Source organism: Tauraco erythrolophus, chromosome Z (genome assembly GCF_009769465.1).
Source record: "Tauraco erythrolophus isolate bTauEry1 chromosome Z, bTauEry1.pri, whole genome shotgun sequence".
NCBI classification, from domain to species: Eukaryota; Metazoa; Chordata; class Aves; order Musophagiformes; family Musophagidae; genus Tauraco; species Tauraco erythrolophus.
In genome coordinates this window covers 15,299,012-15,316,387 of record NC_141496.1, presented here as the reverse complement: position 1 = coordinate 15,316,387, position 17,376 = coordinate 15,299,012, and the positions used below count along the sequence as shown (strand labels likewise).

Sequence of the window (17,376 nt, the reverse complement as noted above, 5' to 3'; positions counted from 1 at the left end):
CAACGTGTAAAAGGAAACGTCTAGGTTTTTTAATTTAATCTTATTCTATGTACAACTTCTACATAAATGGAATGTTTTCAAGAAAATGATATCAGACCAATTCACCCTGGAACTCTGGCTAAACCAATCTCAGAACGGGTAACAATCACCTTGGCAATGTGTGCCTCCAGCAGACTCAAAAAGAGAAAAACAGTCCCTTCAAAAGGATGGTAAAGGACTTCCCAGAGTATTATACATAGTCTGTATGATTTAAGTATATACTAGAAGAACAATTTCTCTATGAGGATTGAGATAATAACAAAGACGCAGTCTTCCAAAGTGAATTTGTTAAAAACAAGAATCACCAAATCAAAAAACTTTGTTTTCTAAAGCAGTAGGTCTTGTGGATCGAAGAGAACTGAGTGCAGTATCTGGACTTTAGAATGGCTTTCTACATAGCTTCTCACAACAATATCACTAACAAGTTGAGGAAGCATGACCTAGACAAAAATACTGTAAGATTGTAGCATATTCTATTGCAAAACTGTGTTCATATGCTATAGATTGTTCTTGGTAAAAATGGATGAAGGGAGTACAGGTGAACAAGTGCAGCTTTCTAGAGCACTGTCTTAAGAATAGCACTTTAAAATATTTGTCATTAATAACTTCTTATGTAACGGAACTATTAATCTAAAGATCATTACAGTTTTTGGTGTTGAGTCTTTGAGAGGCCCAAAACCGCTTTTAAAAACAGAACCAAAAATCGCAATTTTCCTGACTAATTGGAAGCTTTTGAAACAAAAGAAATTCCGTGAGAAGCACAAACTTTTTATTAATCTAAGAGCAACTGTAACAATATCAGAGGAAAATGGATAAGCTCTACAGAAAGACAACACTATGTTTAAAATAACTTGCAATATGAACCTAACTTATCAGCAAAGAGCAGCTATACTCTCATATACAACAAAAGTATCACTAAAAGTTGTCCACGGTACTTTTCTGACTACTCATCCTTCTAAGTCTTCAAATACAGTTGTATCTATGACTTAGGACAGTACAACGTGAAGACAAATGCAGACTAATTAGAATTCAGATAAAACCAAAGACAATTAGAAGCTCAGAAATTATGACTTATGTAAAGATGATAGAAAGAAATCACGCTGTTCAGTCTGCAGAAGATTAGATTAGCGCAAGACATGATAACGTTCTTTGATATGTTAATGACTGCTATAAAAAAAGAACATGAATTGTTTTTCCTTGCCCACTGGAAAGAAGTCAAGAAGTGTCATGCTAACTGCAACAAAAATGACTAAGGCTAAGCATTAGGAGAAAAGCTTTCCAGCACTAAGAATCTGAACAGGTTGCATGGCAAGAGTAAGGAAACTCCACTATTGACATTTAAAAAAAAATACATGGAAGTTATTGGGAATGATACTGGTACAGCTCATCCAACATGAAGGTAAGAAGAAGCCCTCAAGTCCTTTCCTGCTGTATTTTCTAAAATCGCAGAATCTTCCTCTGGAAAATTTTCCAAGTTTTGAACTAGATAGAAAGAAATTACTATTTATTTTGATCAACAGACGATGTTGACATTCATTTTCAAAGAGTATAACTTAACTTAAAATTCAAATTTAAAGGGATAACATATGAGACAAAGAAGAACATACTTTTGGGTGTTTTTAAGGATCAATTGTATTCACTTTCCAAATACTCTTTCAATAGTTTTCAGGGAAGAGTCCCAACACTTTCTTCAGAGCTTCTAATGCCCGACAAAAAACTCAGCTTTGGCTGTTCTAGCTTAGAACTCAGAAGCATCCTTGCATAAAAAAAAATTAAGACTTGAAGAAAGAAAGAAGAATGAATTATTATTTTGGCCCTGTCAGAAAAAATCTGAATAAATTTCTGCCATCTTTCTTTTGAAGAAGAGAGCGTGAGATGATAAACTTAACAAAAGACCTTTGAGAGCACCGAAGTCTGTACTACGGATTGAGAAAATTCCTAATTCTTCTTGCCACCCACAATTCAGAGCCACATGTAGAGGAATCTCTCTGGAGAAGTCCTATAAATCCCTGAGAGAATAAAAGTAACCTTTCCAAATTATTCAGAAAATAATCAAACATCCATTAACAACTTCTGGAGGGAATACAACTTATTTCTGCAAAAGAGTGCAAGATTATGTAGTTTCTTAAGGGTTGTTGCTAGTCATTACAGATGTTTTCCCAGAAGTTTAGGAAACTATATGGAAAAAGGACTGTAAACTATACGAACTCTTCTCTTTGGAAGCAATGGATTAAAAATGTTGGGGAAGGCTTTAGGAGTTGTCTTAAAAAAAAAAAAAAAAACGAAAACAATCAATCTTTTCTGAGGTTCCAGAGCAGTCTTCTGTAACAGAGAAATTTTACTCCACTGAGTAAGTGATAACCAACCAAAATACCAAATATAACTTCTGCCATCTCTCAAATATCTGCCTGAGTTGCAAACAAAATTCGTTCCTCATTCAGATTCTGTCAGACAGCTATGTTCAGTCTTACAGCAATTCAAGACTGTGCAATCACATTCTCCAAGTCTCCAGAAGTCCTTGCTACTTCCACGTCAGAAGTACAGAAATGTAATCTGTACCCGTACCTTCAGTAGTTGCCTCAAGTTTCTATGTTATATAAGAAAGCTTAGATATCATCATCCTTCCCGAGATCTATGTGCTGACGATGTCCAGTGCCATTCTTTTTGTTCTCCCAAATAAACAATTCACTATTTTGCTAATTTTCTTAATCAAAGTTTGTGACCTGTCAATCAAACTTTCAAGGGCTAATGAGACTAGCAACAAAAAGTTCAGCACAGATACTTGCTGTTTGCTCATCATTGGAAAATTTATTAGCACAACTTTCACTCCAAATCATAGACCAAAAGCTTCCTGTTAGGGATCCCATGTTCTAAATAACACTGTAATTATCCACACCTCTTCCACACATTACTAAAATACGAGATTGGAGGAAGTAAATCTCTGGTAAGGTTCTTGCAGCATCAAGAACTAGTTCTCTCAATCAGGTTTCTTAATCTTCTTAATCTCTTTAAGAAGGCAAAAGGGTAGCACCACGAGTAAAAGTATTTCAGTTATGTGCTTTATCAATGGGAAAAGTAAATACATCAAAAAGCTCCTCTTGCACGTTTCAGATCCTCTAACGCTGAAACATTACAATCTGAGCTGTACAATCGGATTGTTTTTGGAAATAATCTGAAGAGATACCCCTTCAAAACAGGGCTCTGAGACAGTCAATTGAAACAGCAGCAACTTTAACCAAAAAGTAATTCAAATATTCTTCTGGCTGAGTGGTAATCATGAATCTAAGTGGAAACAGCTTAGATTCACAATACTGTTAAAGTGATAAGGTCGACAAAGAGAGAAATACAACCACATTTAGTCTTCACGATTTACACAAGTCTTGCAACAAGTCCTTTAGCACAAGACCTCCTGAAACACTGATGCTGCTGGCATGCTATACATGTACTTCTCACTTGCCACTTGAGCCACACTTCTGTAACTTTTTAACACAGTATATACCTACAGAAAACTAACCACAGAGATCATCTAGCAGTCACAGGATCATAGAACAATTCAGTTAAGAAGGGACTTCAGGAGGTCTGTAGTTGATCCTCATGCTCAAAACAGGGTGCGTAAGGTCACATTATGCAGGACTTTACCCAGCCTGACCTTAATAATCTCCAAGGATAGAAAATGCACAGATTGTTTAGGTAACCTTTCCCAAACCTTTTCCAATGCTAGACTGTCCTGACAGTCTATTAGACCTATTTAGAACTTCCCATTTCAATTTAAGTCCACTGTATCTCATCCTTCCTCCAGAACACTGAAAAGCCTGACTCAAGTCTTCCTGACAATCTCCTCATAGGTATGGGAAGGCTGCTCTCAGATCCACCCCTGCTGAAAACATCTCTTATCCAGGCTGCACAAGGTGAATATTTTCACCTTTTCTGGAATCTCCCTCATCTCCTGTTTCTCTCTCTCTACCTAACCTGACCATCCAGAAAGACTTAATTTTGTTTCGTCTCTAAAGGGAAGAAAGCACTGTTACATCTTTCTACTATCACCACGTAAATATATAAGCACTGAAAAAGTATATTAGCAAGAATATGACCAAACTCTCACCTTGCTAATTCTCATGTATCTCAGTCATTGCTTCTTAGGGATAATACTAAAAACAGCAGAATGCATTCCAGATTTTGGCATAAAGGATTATGTTGAGCAGATTTTTTTCTATTCCCTCTCAATTGACTGTCAGTATACTCCATTCCTTCTCCATAGCTAAGGTTTTCAGGCTTCATTTAAGCTACATGTATTGAGTTCACTGAACTACTTTTAATCTCATGTTCTTAAAATTTCATGATTGCAATTAAGACAAGTGTTGAATGTTAAAACACTTCTGAGCTGGTTAAGAGTTCAATACTCGTAATGCTGCCTTTAAACCATTTCTTATGTAGAGCAACTGAAACCATTCTTAGAAAGAATTTAATCCTCATATTGGAAAGGATTTTAAATCCTTCTGTCCTCCATGAATTTAAGCTTTGTTTTGAAGGATGATTAGTCAATTTTCGGACCATCAGATATTTCTTCTGGATCAGGGCTCAAAATAATTTTGTATCCAAAACGTAACAATGTACTCTCTAGTACTATTCGAATACAGGAATAACTAAATACCTCCTTAAATTCTCTGTTTTTTAAAATTGGCAAAAAAATACATTGATACATATGACTGCTAGACTACCTTTAAGAGTTCCATCACTTCCAGCTGGAGAGCAGACTGACTGTGGTGACCTCAAGGAAAAAGATGCAGCATTCCTTATTGAAGGATCGCCATCCTAAAGTGACAATGATAAAAATTAACATCATGAACACGAACACTTCATAAAATAAAGACTGAAATATACTGATAAAATGGATTGAACAAAAAAGCATACGAGAAATACTAGTAAAACACCTATTTACATAGAAGTCTTTGTAATTTAGACTATTAGACTACTATATATAGACAATATTCCAAAGCACAACCAACCATAAGAAGAATTTAAAACCAAAACAGGCACATAAAAATAAATCTATGTACACGTCTTCTAGCTAAATAAGCACTTTTGGTTTACACTAAGATTCCATTTAGAACTTTTTTGTTACAAGCACTTATAGTAAAGAGCTGACAAGCAGATACATGACCTCTATACAACACCAGCTGAAAGAAATTGAGCATAAAATGTGGATTTTTAAAACAAACTCACCATTTTTTCACTTAACCTACCTTCAAAGCTTCTGAATAACGTCTTAATTTTACAGTTAAACAAATTAACACTTTGTATTTATATCCTCCAGCATACACACATCATCATACACACTGAACAAAATCCCTAGTGCTCCCATTGCAGCAGCTGAGACAGTCCGTGTAAAACACACCTGGAGTGATTTCAGCTTGCCATTTGCCTGTCTCAGCAGCTAGATAGGAAATTGCTCAATGGCAATATGAAGCACTTCCCCAACATGGCAAACAAGCTCTACTCTCTTCTCAGTTTTCCACAGAACAACCTGCTTCAATGGAATTCATAATTTCTGACAAACTTTATAATAGAATATTAATTACAATGTAATGATGTCCACACTCTATCCTATCCTTTTGACTCCCACACTATCTTAAAAGTAAGTATGAAACCCACTATTCAAATTCCCATTTAATGTTCTACAGGGGTTTTTTATTGCTTTCATGGAGCCCTCTGCTGGTCATCAGAACACTCATTCGCTCAGTGCCCTAGCTAGATTTACTACAGAACAGCATTTCCCGATTTTAGCACCGTTTTTTATACAACATCTATGGAAATGTTTTGGGAAAGAACAAATTGAAACCCTTTATATGTATGAAGAGGCAGTTTCTATAACTATCAATAAACTGCAAAAAGTCCGTTCTTTTAAAGAGTGAAGTCATACAAAGTAGGTCTTCAAAAAAAGTTCTAAGGCTAAATTTTAATACGTTTCCTACTTAAAACGGTCATTTCCGTAGCTAATATTCTAACGTGGCTCCTATTAAGGTATCGGAATACACGCAGTTCTTTCACACAATTTTTTTTCCCCCAAACCTGAATTACGTCTGATAAATACCTCTTATCCTTTTGACCAATTTCAATGCAATTAATAGAATATTAGAAGGCTCAACTGTAACTACATTTTTACATGTCTGTATGAAAAAAAATCAGCAGCCAGTAGTAAGTTAGAAAGCTAAATCAGCATTTCAAGCAGATGGAAGCTTGCACAGATGGGCAAGTACGCACTGCCTCTGACAACAGCCAAACAGCCAGTTTCCACATCCATAGCTTTCGACTAGACAGTGTACATGTTACGCCTTGTGAAGGTGTAGTTGACACTGCTTAGGGAAAAGGAAAGAGTTTGAAATTTATGGACTGAAGCTGTTTACAAGTCAAGTATATAACTCTGTAAGAAAACAGATTTCATCAGTTTCACCATCCATGGGCACTTAGAAAACAATTCTGCTAGACCTTTTTTTTCCTCCCACAGCACAATGAATTTAGAACTCACACTGTGCTATTAATTACATTTATTTTTGCAACAGCGCTTGCAGAAAGAGTTGTTGCCTCATGTGCAAAGAAATCTATCATTCAGATCCAATGCAACAAAAAGAACTGTATCTTAAAATCATACATTTTTTAAGTCAAACTGAATTAATTTCCTAATGAGTTACTCATTTATCTACTACACTGAAATTATGGAGCTGACTTTTTTCAAACCTGACTTACTTTTGACCTGTAGTACATTTAAAAAAAAAAAAAAAAAACAACAAAATAGTGGAAAAAAAAGCTTAGTAATTTTTTAGCATATATGTTATATTACCATAGAATCATAGAATCGTTAGGGCTGGAAGGGACCTTCAAAGGTCATCTAGTCCAACCCCCCTGCAAGGAACAGGGATATCTCCAACTAGATCAGGTTGCTCAGGGCCTCATCCAACCTGGCCTTGAACGTCTCCAGGGATGGAGCATCCACCACCTCTCTGGGCAACCTGTTCCAGTGTTCTACAACTCTCGTGGTAAAAAATTTTTTCCTAATATCCAACCTGAATCTACCTCCCTCTATTTTAAAACCATTACCCCTTGTCCTATCACAACTGGCCCTCCTGAACAGCCTCTCCCCATCTTTCTTGTAGGCCCTCTTGAGGTACTGGAAGACCGCTATAAGGTCACCCCGGAGCCTCCTCTTCTCCAGGCTGAACAGCCCCAACTCTTTCAGCCTGTCCTCATAGGAAAGGTGCTCCAGCCCTCTTATCATCTTCGTGGCCCTCCTCTGGACCCTCTCCAACTGGTCCATGTCCTTCTTATGTTGGGAACTCCAGAACTGGACGCGATACTCCAGGTGAGGTCTCACGAGGGCAGAGTAGAGGGGGAGAATCACCTCTCTCGACCTGCTGGCCACGCTCCTCTTGATGCAGCCCAGGACGCGGTTGGCCTTCTGGGCCGCAAGAGCACATTGCCGGCTCATATTGAGCTTCTCGTCCACCAGTACTCCCAAGTCCTGGTACACACTTAGTACAGGAGATGTCCTCTACCCATAACTGCCAGGAACAAAGGCAAAAGCGACTTTTTTAAAATTAACTAAACAGACTAACTAGGTAGATGACTATAGATGACACATGCCATTCCTATCCATAACAGCCAAATTTTAAGAAGTGCTTATTTAGAGTTTCCTAGTTCAGATCTTCATCAAATGGTGATATGTAAGCACAAACTTGTATTATAGGAATGCTCTCAAGTTTACCAAAAAATCATCCTTAAATTGAGTGTACGTTTAGTGAGCCTTCAGCGGTGTACTTGCTGATTTTGTAGACTTATATATTGCAAATAAACAATATCTCATAACTATTCACATTTTTTAAAGTAATAAAATCCTAACCTAAGAAAAAGAATTTAAAATTATTGTAGTTTTTAAGTTTTACTATGTAATAATCCTCAATCATAACAATATTTGCCAAGGTCACACTGCTTCCACAAAGGCTGCGACATTATGATTAAGCTTATTATTCATACATAGATGCAAAACTTTAATTAATCCAAATTCTTCAAACTGTTTTCTGCATGAAAGTTACTAAATGCAGCTTTTAAAGGTATAATTACAAATAAAATAAATGTAACACATATGGTCCATTAAGCAAACGCACAAATGGATAAAAGTGCAAGTTTGCAACGTTTACTACTTTTTACGTTTAGTGTTTCTCCTATTAAACCAACCAAAGAGGTACACCTCATATTTTCATAATCTGTCTGTTTTGAAAGAGTTTCATTTCTAAGTTTTCACGAACTAGGATGTGGATGCATTGCTTGGATCACAAAATTAGAGATGAATATTTTTAAACACTTCCTCTTTTAAAATCATGAAGTAACTTATACTAGTATTAAAGTTTAAAAAAAAAAAATCCTGCTTACAAAAAAACAAAGTTCTCTTGATAGTGTACCTTTAACATAGTTGGGGGATATGCACACATTTAATGCCAAGAGCTTCCTATTTTGAAGAATTTGCATTGCTGAACTAGAACCTGAGAAAAACATCTGACGATTGTGTATCATGACAGATTGCTTCATTACAACACTCACTTGTTTTCAACTAATAAAACTAATAATGACTCTCTCGGACTTCTACTGTATTAATCCTGACAAGTGATTTAGGGTGCCTGGTGCTAATAGAACACTTGTTCAATACAACACTTTGCTTCCACGAGCTAGTTTAGGAAGACAAGAGTAGTCCATGGTTTTTGTAAGCTAAATAAAACATACACGATCATCACACACACACCCCCCCCAAAAAAAGGGGAGAAACAAACAAAAAAGCAGCAGCCTGCTTGCCACTAGGTTTTGATAAAAAAATAAAATCAAAATTTAAGTGCTCTCCTTTCAAGAGCTGTGAAGAGACTGTGTGCCAAACTTTTAAAGAACCATCCCAACAAGCTTCATGCAGAGGATGAGATGCTCATTAAGAAGAAAATCAAACAATAGTTCAAAAAAACGTGGAAGAAACTTCTTTTTTTTTTCCTTTAGATTCATCATTTCAGAAGGAATTTCTCCGACATGAAATACAGTCAGTAAGGGAAAACTTGTTATAAATCAGGCCATAAAAGCACAAAATAGACCAGTAAGAAAAAATCTGCATAGCAATTCCTGCCTTTGACAACACTACTATATTATCCAGTAGGTTATTCAAATATGCCACCAAGTCTAATTGACAGTTGCAGGAATCTTCAGAGAGACAAATTAACTACACACCTATTTAGAACCTAGTATTGTTTGCATAAACATGTTGCTACAGTAACTGTAGAGACACTCTATCATTTCTCTAAAACTAACTCACACGTCAAGACTTTTTACTTTTCCTAATTTCACAAGAATGAATGTTACAAACTGTTCCAAAGGAGATATCTGGAAAAAATTTAATCTCACACATTAAAGTTGCACGGTTGAGCGTACACATCTGAAATCAAAATATATTTTCAGTGGTTTTACATATCAAGACCAAGATAGTAAAATATCTGACTTCTACGGCAGCTAAACACATACTTGCTTTATCATAGTAAATATATACTTTAACATAATAAACTGATTTAGGTAACATACATCACTACTCAGTCTGTGCACCATCTGTAGGTAGTCTTCATTTGAGCCATGTCTAGAATTATCAGCATGATGATTAGCAGAATTTCCAGACAACTGACTCGAAACTTTATTTTCATGGAGATTCCTCATCCCAGCTGTGACAATGGGACTGGATACTGAAGCTGAAATACAAAAATATAAACGGTCATATGCATATATTCACACATTCATAAACTCTCAAAAAGTTTCAAAGAAAACACTGTAATAGTGGTGAAAATATTAATGAGTTGGATTCAAAAGGTCTGGAATCTAAACAAGAACCCAACTTTTTGACTGAGTCCTTTTGCCACAAATACCTTGAATAAAATTAGATACCTAAGACTTTAATTCTCAAGAGGATTTAAAACCGGGATTCTATGTACAGATTAGCCAAGTTTCTCTTCACATCTATTGTAATTACAGTCAGTATCACATTCTTACTGGTTATAAAAACTTTATTTTCCTCTATATAGTTTGCTTTCACTACCTTTAGTAGCTTCCAATGTATTCCTGAGATACACAACGTTACAGACAGAACAGCTATATATATTCTAAGTGTAATGCTAAACTTTATGCACAAATGATTTAAAAGAATCCCATAAGAATTCTACTTACCAATAAAAAAACAGATCTTTAACAGTATTCATGTTGTTCAAGATTGTTTTTAGAAAAGGGAAGAACAAAGATATTCATTTGTTCTGCAAGTCATCTGTGCCAGTTACATGCCTACCTTGAGCATAATCCTAGTCAACCTAGTTAATCTAGCCGAGTCTACAAAGGTTTGATAAGGCTAAAATAAGCTGGCAGCAAAACTTAAGTCACATTTGCAAAAAAAGAGGGTTTTGCTAGTACAGATAAATGATGGCCACAGCTAACAAACAAAAGTTGTTGGTTTGTTTTGATTGTTTCTATTGTCATGTATACATGACAACTATGCAAAATGCGTGCACGCAGGGGACAAATGCAACATAAACATGTGTTCTACCTTTCTTCTTCCCTTTTATTTTTTAAAATAAAGTATATACTATCACTCTGTTAAGTCAGGAAGGTAAAGCTTAAACATACCTGCCAACTCAAAGATTTGCATTAAAGAATTCAGGAAGCCGTGAACCATGCATATGAAGGTAAGGCTAAGAGGAGATACAAGAGTAAACTAAACTTCACAGACTTACCTTGCTGCATCTGAGGATGTGGTGTATAACTTGGAGGATGTGAATATGGCATGTATCCTGCAGGGCTTTGAGGAGCATATGGACTAGGCACTGGACTGTTCTGTTGTGCCAAAAATCTGTTACCAGAGCTTGTCTGTGGTGGCACAAACCGGCTAAAAATAAAATTTAAAAAAAGTTTTTAAAAGTTGGAAGAGCAAATCAGACAAATTTATTATTTCTTTTGGACTATCATAAATTCAGAACACTACAACTTGTTTAAGATACAACATTCCAATGCAATCAAGAATCTCCCTCAAAAGCAGTATTTTAAGCTATTGATACCTTCCCAACTTCAATTATTACTTAAGAGTCACAGCTGAGCTACTGCATTAGTAAAAGTAAAGGAGAGAATAAAAATAATTTGTAAAACCTCCACCTAGGGAAACGAAACAATGACACAAATACACACTAAAATAAGATCTGCAATTTCCCAAAGTTAGTCCTACAAGTCTGAATGAAAGTGACAACTAAGTTTCAACTAACAACTAGCTTACCAGGATTAAAAAGGAGCCATCTACTCTAAATATGATTTTCCAGTAAGATTTCAAAGAACTTCATCTAACAGAACCATACTGCAAAGATATATGAATGTGACAGGCAGTTAGGTAGGATCTGACCCAAAGTCCACTGAATAGAAGAACTTAGTCTTCCACTGGCTATATCTTAGACTAATCCTACTGATATGAAGCCACAAAAATAATAGGCTTGCAACAATAATACAAGCACATTACAATGTACATTCTTATACGAGCTTTTCAAAATAAAAATAAACCAAATAAATACTTCAGAAAGTATATTACATACTTCCACAACCTTCGGTTCTAGATAGCAGCTCTACAAAGGTAAGCTTCCATAGGAAGAAATAGCAAAGTATTTAACAGAAAGACTTTGCAAGGATTTTGAGAAGACTCTGTAATACTAATTGTAATATTCACAATTCAAAAAACTTTTTAGATATAAAAGTAACAAAGTGTACTGGATTTTGTGCAGATACAGAGCATTTCATTTGCCTAAGCAATTACAATAACTTGAAGTGAAATGGGAGTTAAGTTTATTTTAATAATGATATCTAATATCTGAAGATTAAATATGTCAAAGCCCAGTAACTGGGTAGAAACTACATGCAGAACTCTTTCCTCTAGTCCAGGGTACTTTACTATATCAATAAAAGACATGGATTATAGGTACACGCTACTTGCCAACACTCAAATTTCAAAGAACCAGAAAGTTGACAAGGATGCTGCTGGAAGACTGGCCAAACTACTGGGCCTATCGTCCTCTGAGTGGCCTTTTGTGTAACTGTTAACAGAAGTACTCCATGCTTTTACAAGCCTTCTTTCCCAGTTTTCTGTCACACTGGTACTGTTATACATACTGGAACACATTAGCCTCTTCTCTCCTATCCTTCTGCCACCAGTCTCAGCCTCTGCCACAGGCAGCAAACAGCTATAGGGGTGGCAGGAGGCAGGGAGACTCCTTATGCAGCAAAGAAAGTTTGCCAAAATTATGGGAGGGAAAGAGAGCAGAGAATCATAAATAATCCTTAGAGTACAACGATTAATTCACTGACAAAAGATGTTTCTTTGCCAGCTGAAGAAACTCATCTTGCTGTCAAACAAATGCAAAATTTGTCTTGACACTGATCACCTTCCACTCGCATACTTACAACAAGAATTGACTGTCACTCTAGGAAGAATTTGTAGTTTGCTGCCCCTCCCACCCCGTTTTTAAGAAAGCGTTACCTGGAAGGGCTATGTGAGATAGTGGTTTGTTGATAATTGGAAGATGCAGGACTACCACGCATGGAATTCTGAGAAATATTAAACTGCGACATCATCATCCCTATTAAAATAAGATAGCAGCATTACTTTACACATACTTCCTTTTATTCAATGAAGTCTCTCATTTCAGAAATTACTACATTAAAAGAGATTATAAACTTTACTAAAGACATTAACATCATCTATCCACAACTGTTAGAAAACATTAGAAATTATCGATTCCATGTAAGATTTCCTTTTTACATCACGACATAAAAAAGTGTTCCCTAAAGCAGTGTACTTGAGTTATTAATATTTGCGGTAGTTCCTTCGTCTATTCCTTAGAGCATCTCAAGCCAAAACCTACCAGTAAATAGAAATATTTTATAACAGGACATATATTCTACAGTCCAGGCTGGTATGTACAGTGCTCACTGAGCCAATAAGTAAAAGATTTGGAAACTTCACAAGTCAGAAGAACACAAAACTTATCTCCCATTTTTAAAGCAAGTACAGCAAACAATCATCTCAAGCTGAGTGCTGCAACATATTCTCACTGCTCCCATCATACCTTAGTGGTTCCTTTCTACCCAGGGACAAAAGCTTTGTATTGCACCTCCACTACGCTTATAAGGAACGTTATCAAAGAAGGTGCTGAAATCTTTCAATTGCAAAGCAGAACCAATAATCCAACTGCAGGCTCCCACAGCCTGTAGATCCTCACAGTCACGCTCTGGAAATTCAGAAGCTGTACTAGCTGGCAAGCCACAAGTGCCGATGTACTTGAAACTAATTCATTTAAGAGGCATTTGGACAATGCTCTTAGTAATTTGCTTGAACTTTCAGTTAGCCCTGAATTGGTCAGGCAGTCGGACTAAATAATCATTGTTGGTCATTTCCAAAAGAAATACTCTATTCTAGTCTAACTCGCATCATTATTGGGGAGAATTTAAAGGAATCTTTTTTCCCCTCTCTTCGATAGGGGTATAAAGAATTCCCTAACAACAGTATGTAACCGGAAAACAGTGTCAGAATTCACATACATGCTGCAGCTTGGGAAGCCACAGCAAGTGATCCACAGCCGTGGCTACAAGCACATCAGTAGTACAAACATTTTACACCAAAGGTTAGAGAGAAGGCTGACAGGACACAAGTCCCCAATCCAGAGTGTCTGGGAGCTTTAATTGCTATCACCAATTTCAATTACTGCAACGTTCGCACAAACAAAACTAGTTTCAGAAATCTTTCCTGTCACCGTTTTTTCTCCTTCCCTCTCCTCAGAGAGGAGAGATGTGATAATCCCCCAGGAATGCAGCCGTTACTACCTCCGGGTAGGTGTCAAGTGCTGCATTCCGCGTACATTAGCACACAAAAACTAGCCCAGAGCAGGAGTGAAAGTCCCCCATCGAAAGTCTCCTTGCGCTGAAAAAGCATCAGAGACTTCCATACTTCAACGCAGAGAACATTTCACTGACTCGAGTAACAGAAGGAGACTCCTCAACTCCTGCAAAATTTGTTTAAATGGACACTGGTTCCTTGCACAGAGGCAAGCGAGGAGGAAACTACAGGGGGTTTGTGCTGCTGGCAGCACCCAGTGCGCCCACTGCCTGCTCTCCTCTCCCTGCCACTCTCAATGCAGCGAGGCACAGTAATTTATCAAACTACTCACCCTTAACATTCACGTATAGAAAGCTGACAGAACGTGCCCGTACGAGCACGAACTATACAGACAAAGTTTCATTTTATGCTTAAAGCACAGATTGCACTTTTAAAATACACCTGTTTATTTTCTCCTCCCTAAATTTAAAATACGTTTTGAACCACAGATGTGGTAGCTTTTGGTTTAAAAGAATGGTAGAAAATACATAAATTAACCCATTTCTAACTCCATTTAAAAAAACCGTAAACCTTATTCTGTGATGGATAGCTCTTACTTCTCTATCTCTATTGAAGGGAGAGCAGGACATAGGAGGCACAATCTAGGTAACTTAAAAGAAAATAGAAAGGAAAAAGAATAACAAAAGAAATAAACAAACCGACCAAATAAAACCCAAACAAACAAAAAACAACAACAACAAAACAACAACAGAAAAAAAAAAGTGTCTCCAAAGTTTCCAGACAGATAACAAGTATGCCTGATAATGATGTAATGAGAAAGAAGTAAAAATAAGCTCCAAACATTTAGTCTAAAATGGAGTTGAACTTAGTCCGTGGGTATTAGCACTAAAATACCTCCTTGTACATTTTTTACTTTGTTGTGATATCACTAAGCAGCAGATTTATGGCTCCACTGTGCACTTCCACACCTTAAATATTTAAGAATTTCTTTTAAATGCCACTTTAATTTTGGATGTTAGTAAAGTTGAGGTTTCAGAAAACATCATCCTAGTAGTAACATTACCAGAACGAGTTTCCTTACTCTCAGTTTTGTCTATATTTTTTTTGTTTAGAAAAAATAGATACGCATAAACTACTAAATGCCAAAGAATGCACTACATAAAAACGCAGCTCAAGGTCACAGAACCAGTCTTTTATGATTAAACTATATTACAGCATCATACATGCATAAGCTAGGACTGCTCACTGAGAGGTGATTTCTCAGTTAAATACACATACTCATTGAAAGTGTACGTCTGCAAATTTTTTCCCTTTCACAGGCAAATGTGCACTTGACTTCTTGTATAAATTTAAAAAATTATCCAAATAATTGATGTTTTTGGAAAGATGCTTAAGATCTTAGTAAGACCTTAAAACGTACAGGTTCTGATAAATAGCTTAAATTGAATATTAAGTTCTTTCTGAATCTTAAGCGATGCTATGAATACTAACATATTGCAACATACTATTTTAGCTGATCTTCCAACACATAACTGCTTAAACACAAGGACAACATGTTAAGAGGGAAAAGAGGAAAAAATTGATACTAAATAATATCTTAATCTCATGTAAATAATTATAAAGAAATCCACTTCACTCATACACTACAAGATGCAAGACAGAAGTAGTCACAAGAACGCACCTAGAACCTTCTATGTCATGAGATGCAAAAGGTCTAAAATAAAATTGCCATTTTGCCCCTGTACAAAGCTAGGCCTGACACTGCATGGTGATGTAACTCAAATCTGTTCAGACAACCTGGTAACAGAAAACAGTCTGAAAAATCTAACTAAAAATCTAATCTAAAAATCTAAGCTGTTTGAAGACTGTTTCGATAATGGGACTGTTACCAAAAGACAGGGAATAAGAGTTCAAACACTGCTGCTAGGTTACCTGAAACAAAATATGCCAGCAATGGGGGCGGGGGGAAGGTGGGGCATGCCTGCTCAGGACACAAAAACGAAGCAGTGTCCACATGACACTTCCATGTATCCACAGCGTCCACATGTCCTTCTTGCACTATTTGTTCACAGTAACTAAAAACAGTTCCTGCTCTAAACTTAGTGCTGAACTACAGATCACTGTGAACTTGGGAAAAAACACCAGCACAAAACTCTGCTTGTGCTTTACCTTATGTTCACAAGAATTCAAAACACAGTATTTAGCTTTTTGAAGATGCCTTTATTTCCTGACAAACTGAGCTCAACAAAGAATTTTATGCCATGTTTAATGTAACTCTTTAGCCAGGTGATCCTCCTGTTCTTGCATCAGAAATGAAGACTAGGACTTTGTCCATACTAATGCTGGAACTGACACTGAAAGGATCAAGGAGCACAGACCCACCCCAGGCTTAGTAAATAGAGTGTCGGGCTGCCTTTGTTGCTTCTCAATTGTGAGTATTATAAATACTGCGTTACAGTACCCAGCGCTGACTTCACTGAATGCTGGACTCAAACGAAGACGGAAGGACAATATTCAGAAGCAAGACAGTAATGAAAGCAGAAGAGATTAATTTGAAATATTAGAAAATAGCCTAAATTTCATTCTTCTAGAGAGCAAAATGCATTACGTAAGATCTCTACCAAACCACCAATTGTTCTACAAATCATGACCCTACAGAGATCAGAGCATCTGTTCAGAAAGCAGAAAAAAACCAACCTTTGCTTCTGCCCCAACACATCAGCATAGCCTCCCTCGGTGTTGGGAGATCTGAATGGGACATAGTAACAGCCAATAAGGCTATCACAATTTGCAAGCGCCTAGCTTAGAGATCCACCTATTTCCAGGCAAGAATGTGGCCTTTTTCCATTGAAAATAAAGTCATGCTTCACCTAGCTTTTCCCATCATTCATTCCTTCATCCTTTCAAAATACTTTGTCTACCGCTATGCTTTTCTCCTCTTTCCCCCTTCTTTCCAGTTTTCAGATTTCACACTTACACACACATTACTTTCACAATGCCTGCACTTGTACAAGTATTCAGAACTATGTAAAATATAATTAAATATTCAAGGGAGTCTTAAAGTCTGATCTCTTCTGGCTCTCTGAAACTACTTTGTTAACTTTATTAAAATAACATCAACTATTCTTTTAAGTTCCATGTTGAATTATTTTTCATTCTGTTTTAATACCTTCATTCAAGCATAGGCCAAAGCACATTCACTAAAGATACAGGTGCTTTTATTTCATTAAGGATTATTCTTCACCTATTTGATCAAGCTGCAAAAGTGTTTCTCCCTGTGAAGTACAGAATTAGCGAAAATTAAAAAGACATTAACTAGCTTTGCCTTCTTTCTTTCAAAAGCCTCTGCTGGAACAGATAATTTCAAAAACGATGCCTCCATAAATTATTTTACTCTACAAAAT

At 36.5% G+C, this 17,376-nt stretch overlaps 1 protein-coding gene across 6 annotated transcripts in view; it reads right to left on the bottom strand.

Annotated features, from left to right (window-relative positions):
* The window catches only part of NIPBL (NIPBL cohesin loading factor), a 173,764-nt gene that overhangs the window by 82,425 nt on the left and 73,963 nt on the right, over positions 1-17,376 (bottom strand). For 5 of the 6 annotated variants that reach the window (XM_086629989.1, XM_086629990.1, XM_086629995.1 and 2 more), the window contains exons 5-8: positions 12,617-12,716; positions 10,836-10,987; positions 9,646-9,806; positions 4,758-4,851 (exon numbers count right to left, since the gene is read on the bottom strand). In XM_086629989.1, the coding sequence (XP_086486115.1) occupies positions 4,758-4,851; positions 9,646-9,806; positions 10,836-10,987; positions 12,617-12,716 (507 nt within the window). Of the gene's footprint in view, positions 1-4,757; positions 4,852-9,645; positions 9,807-10,835; positions 10,988-12,616; positions 12,717-17,376 lie in introns of those variants that run through there. The other variant, XM_086629994.1, reaches the window with a different exon arrangement.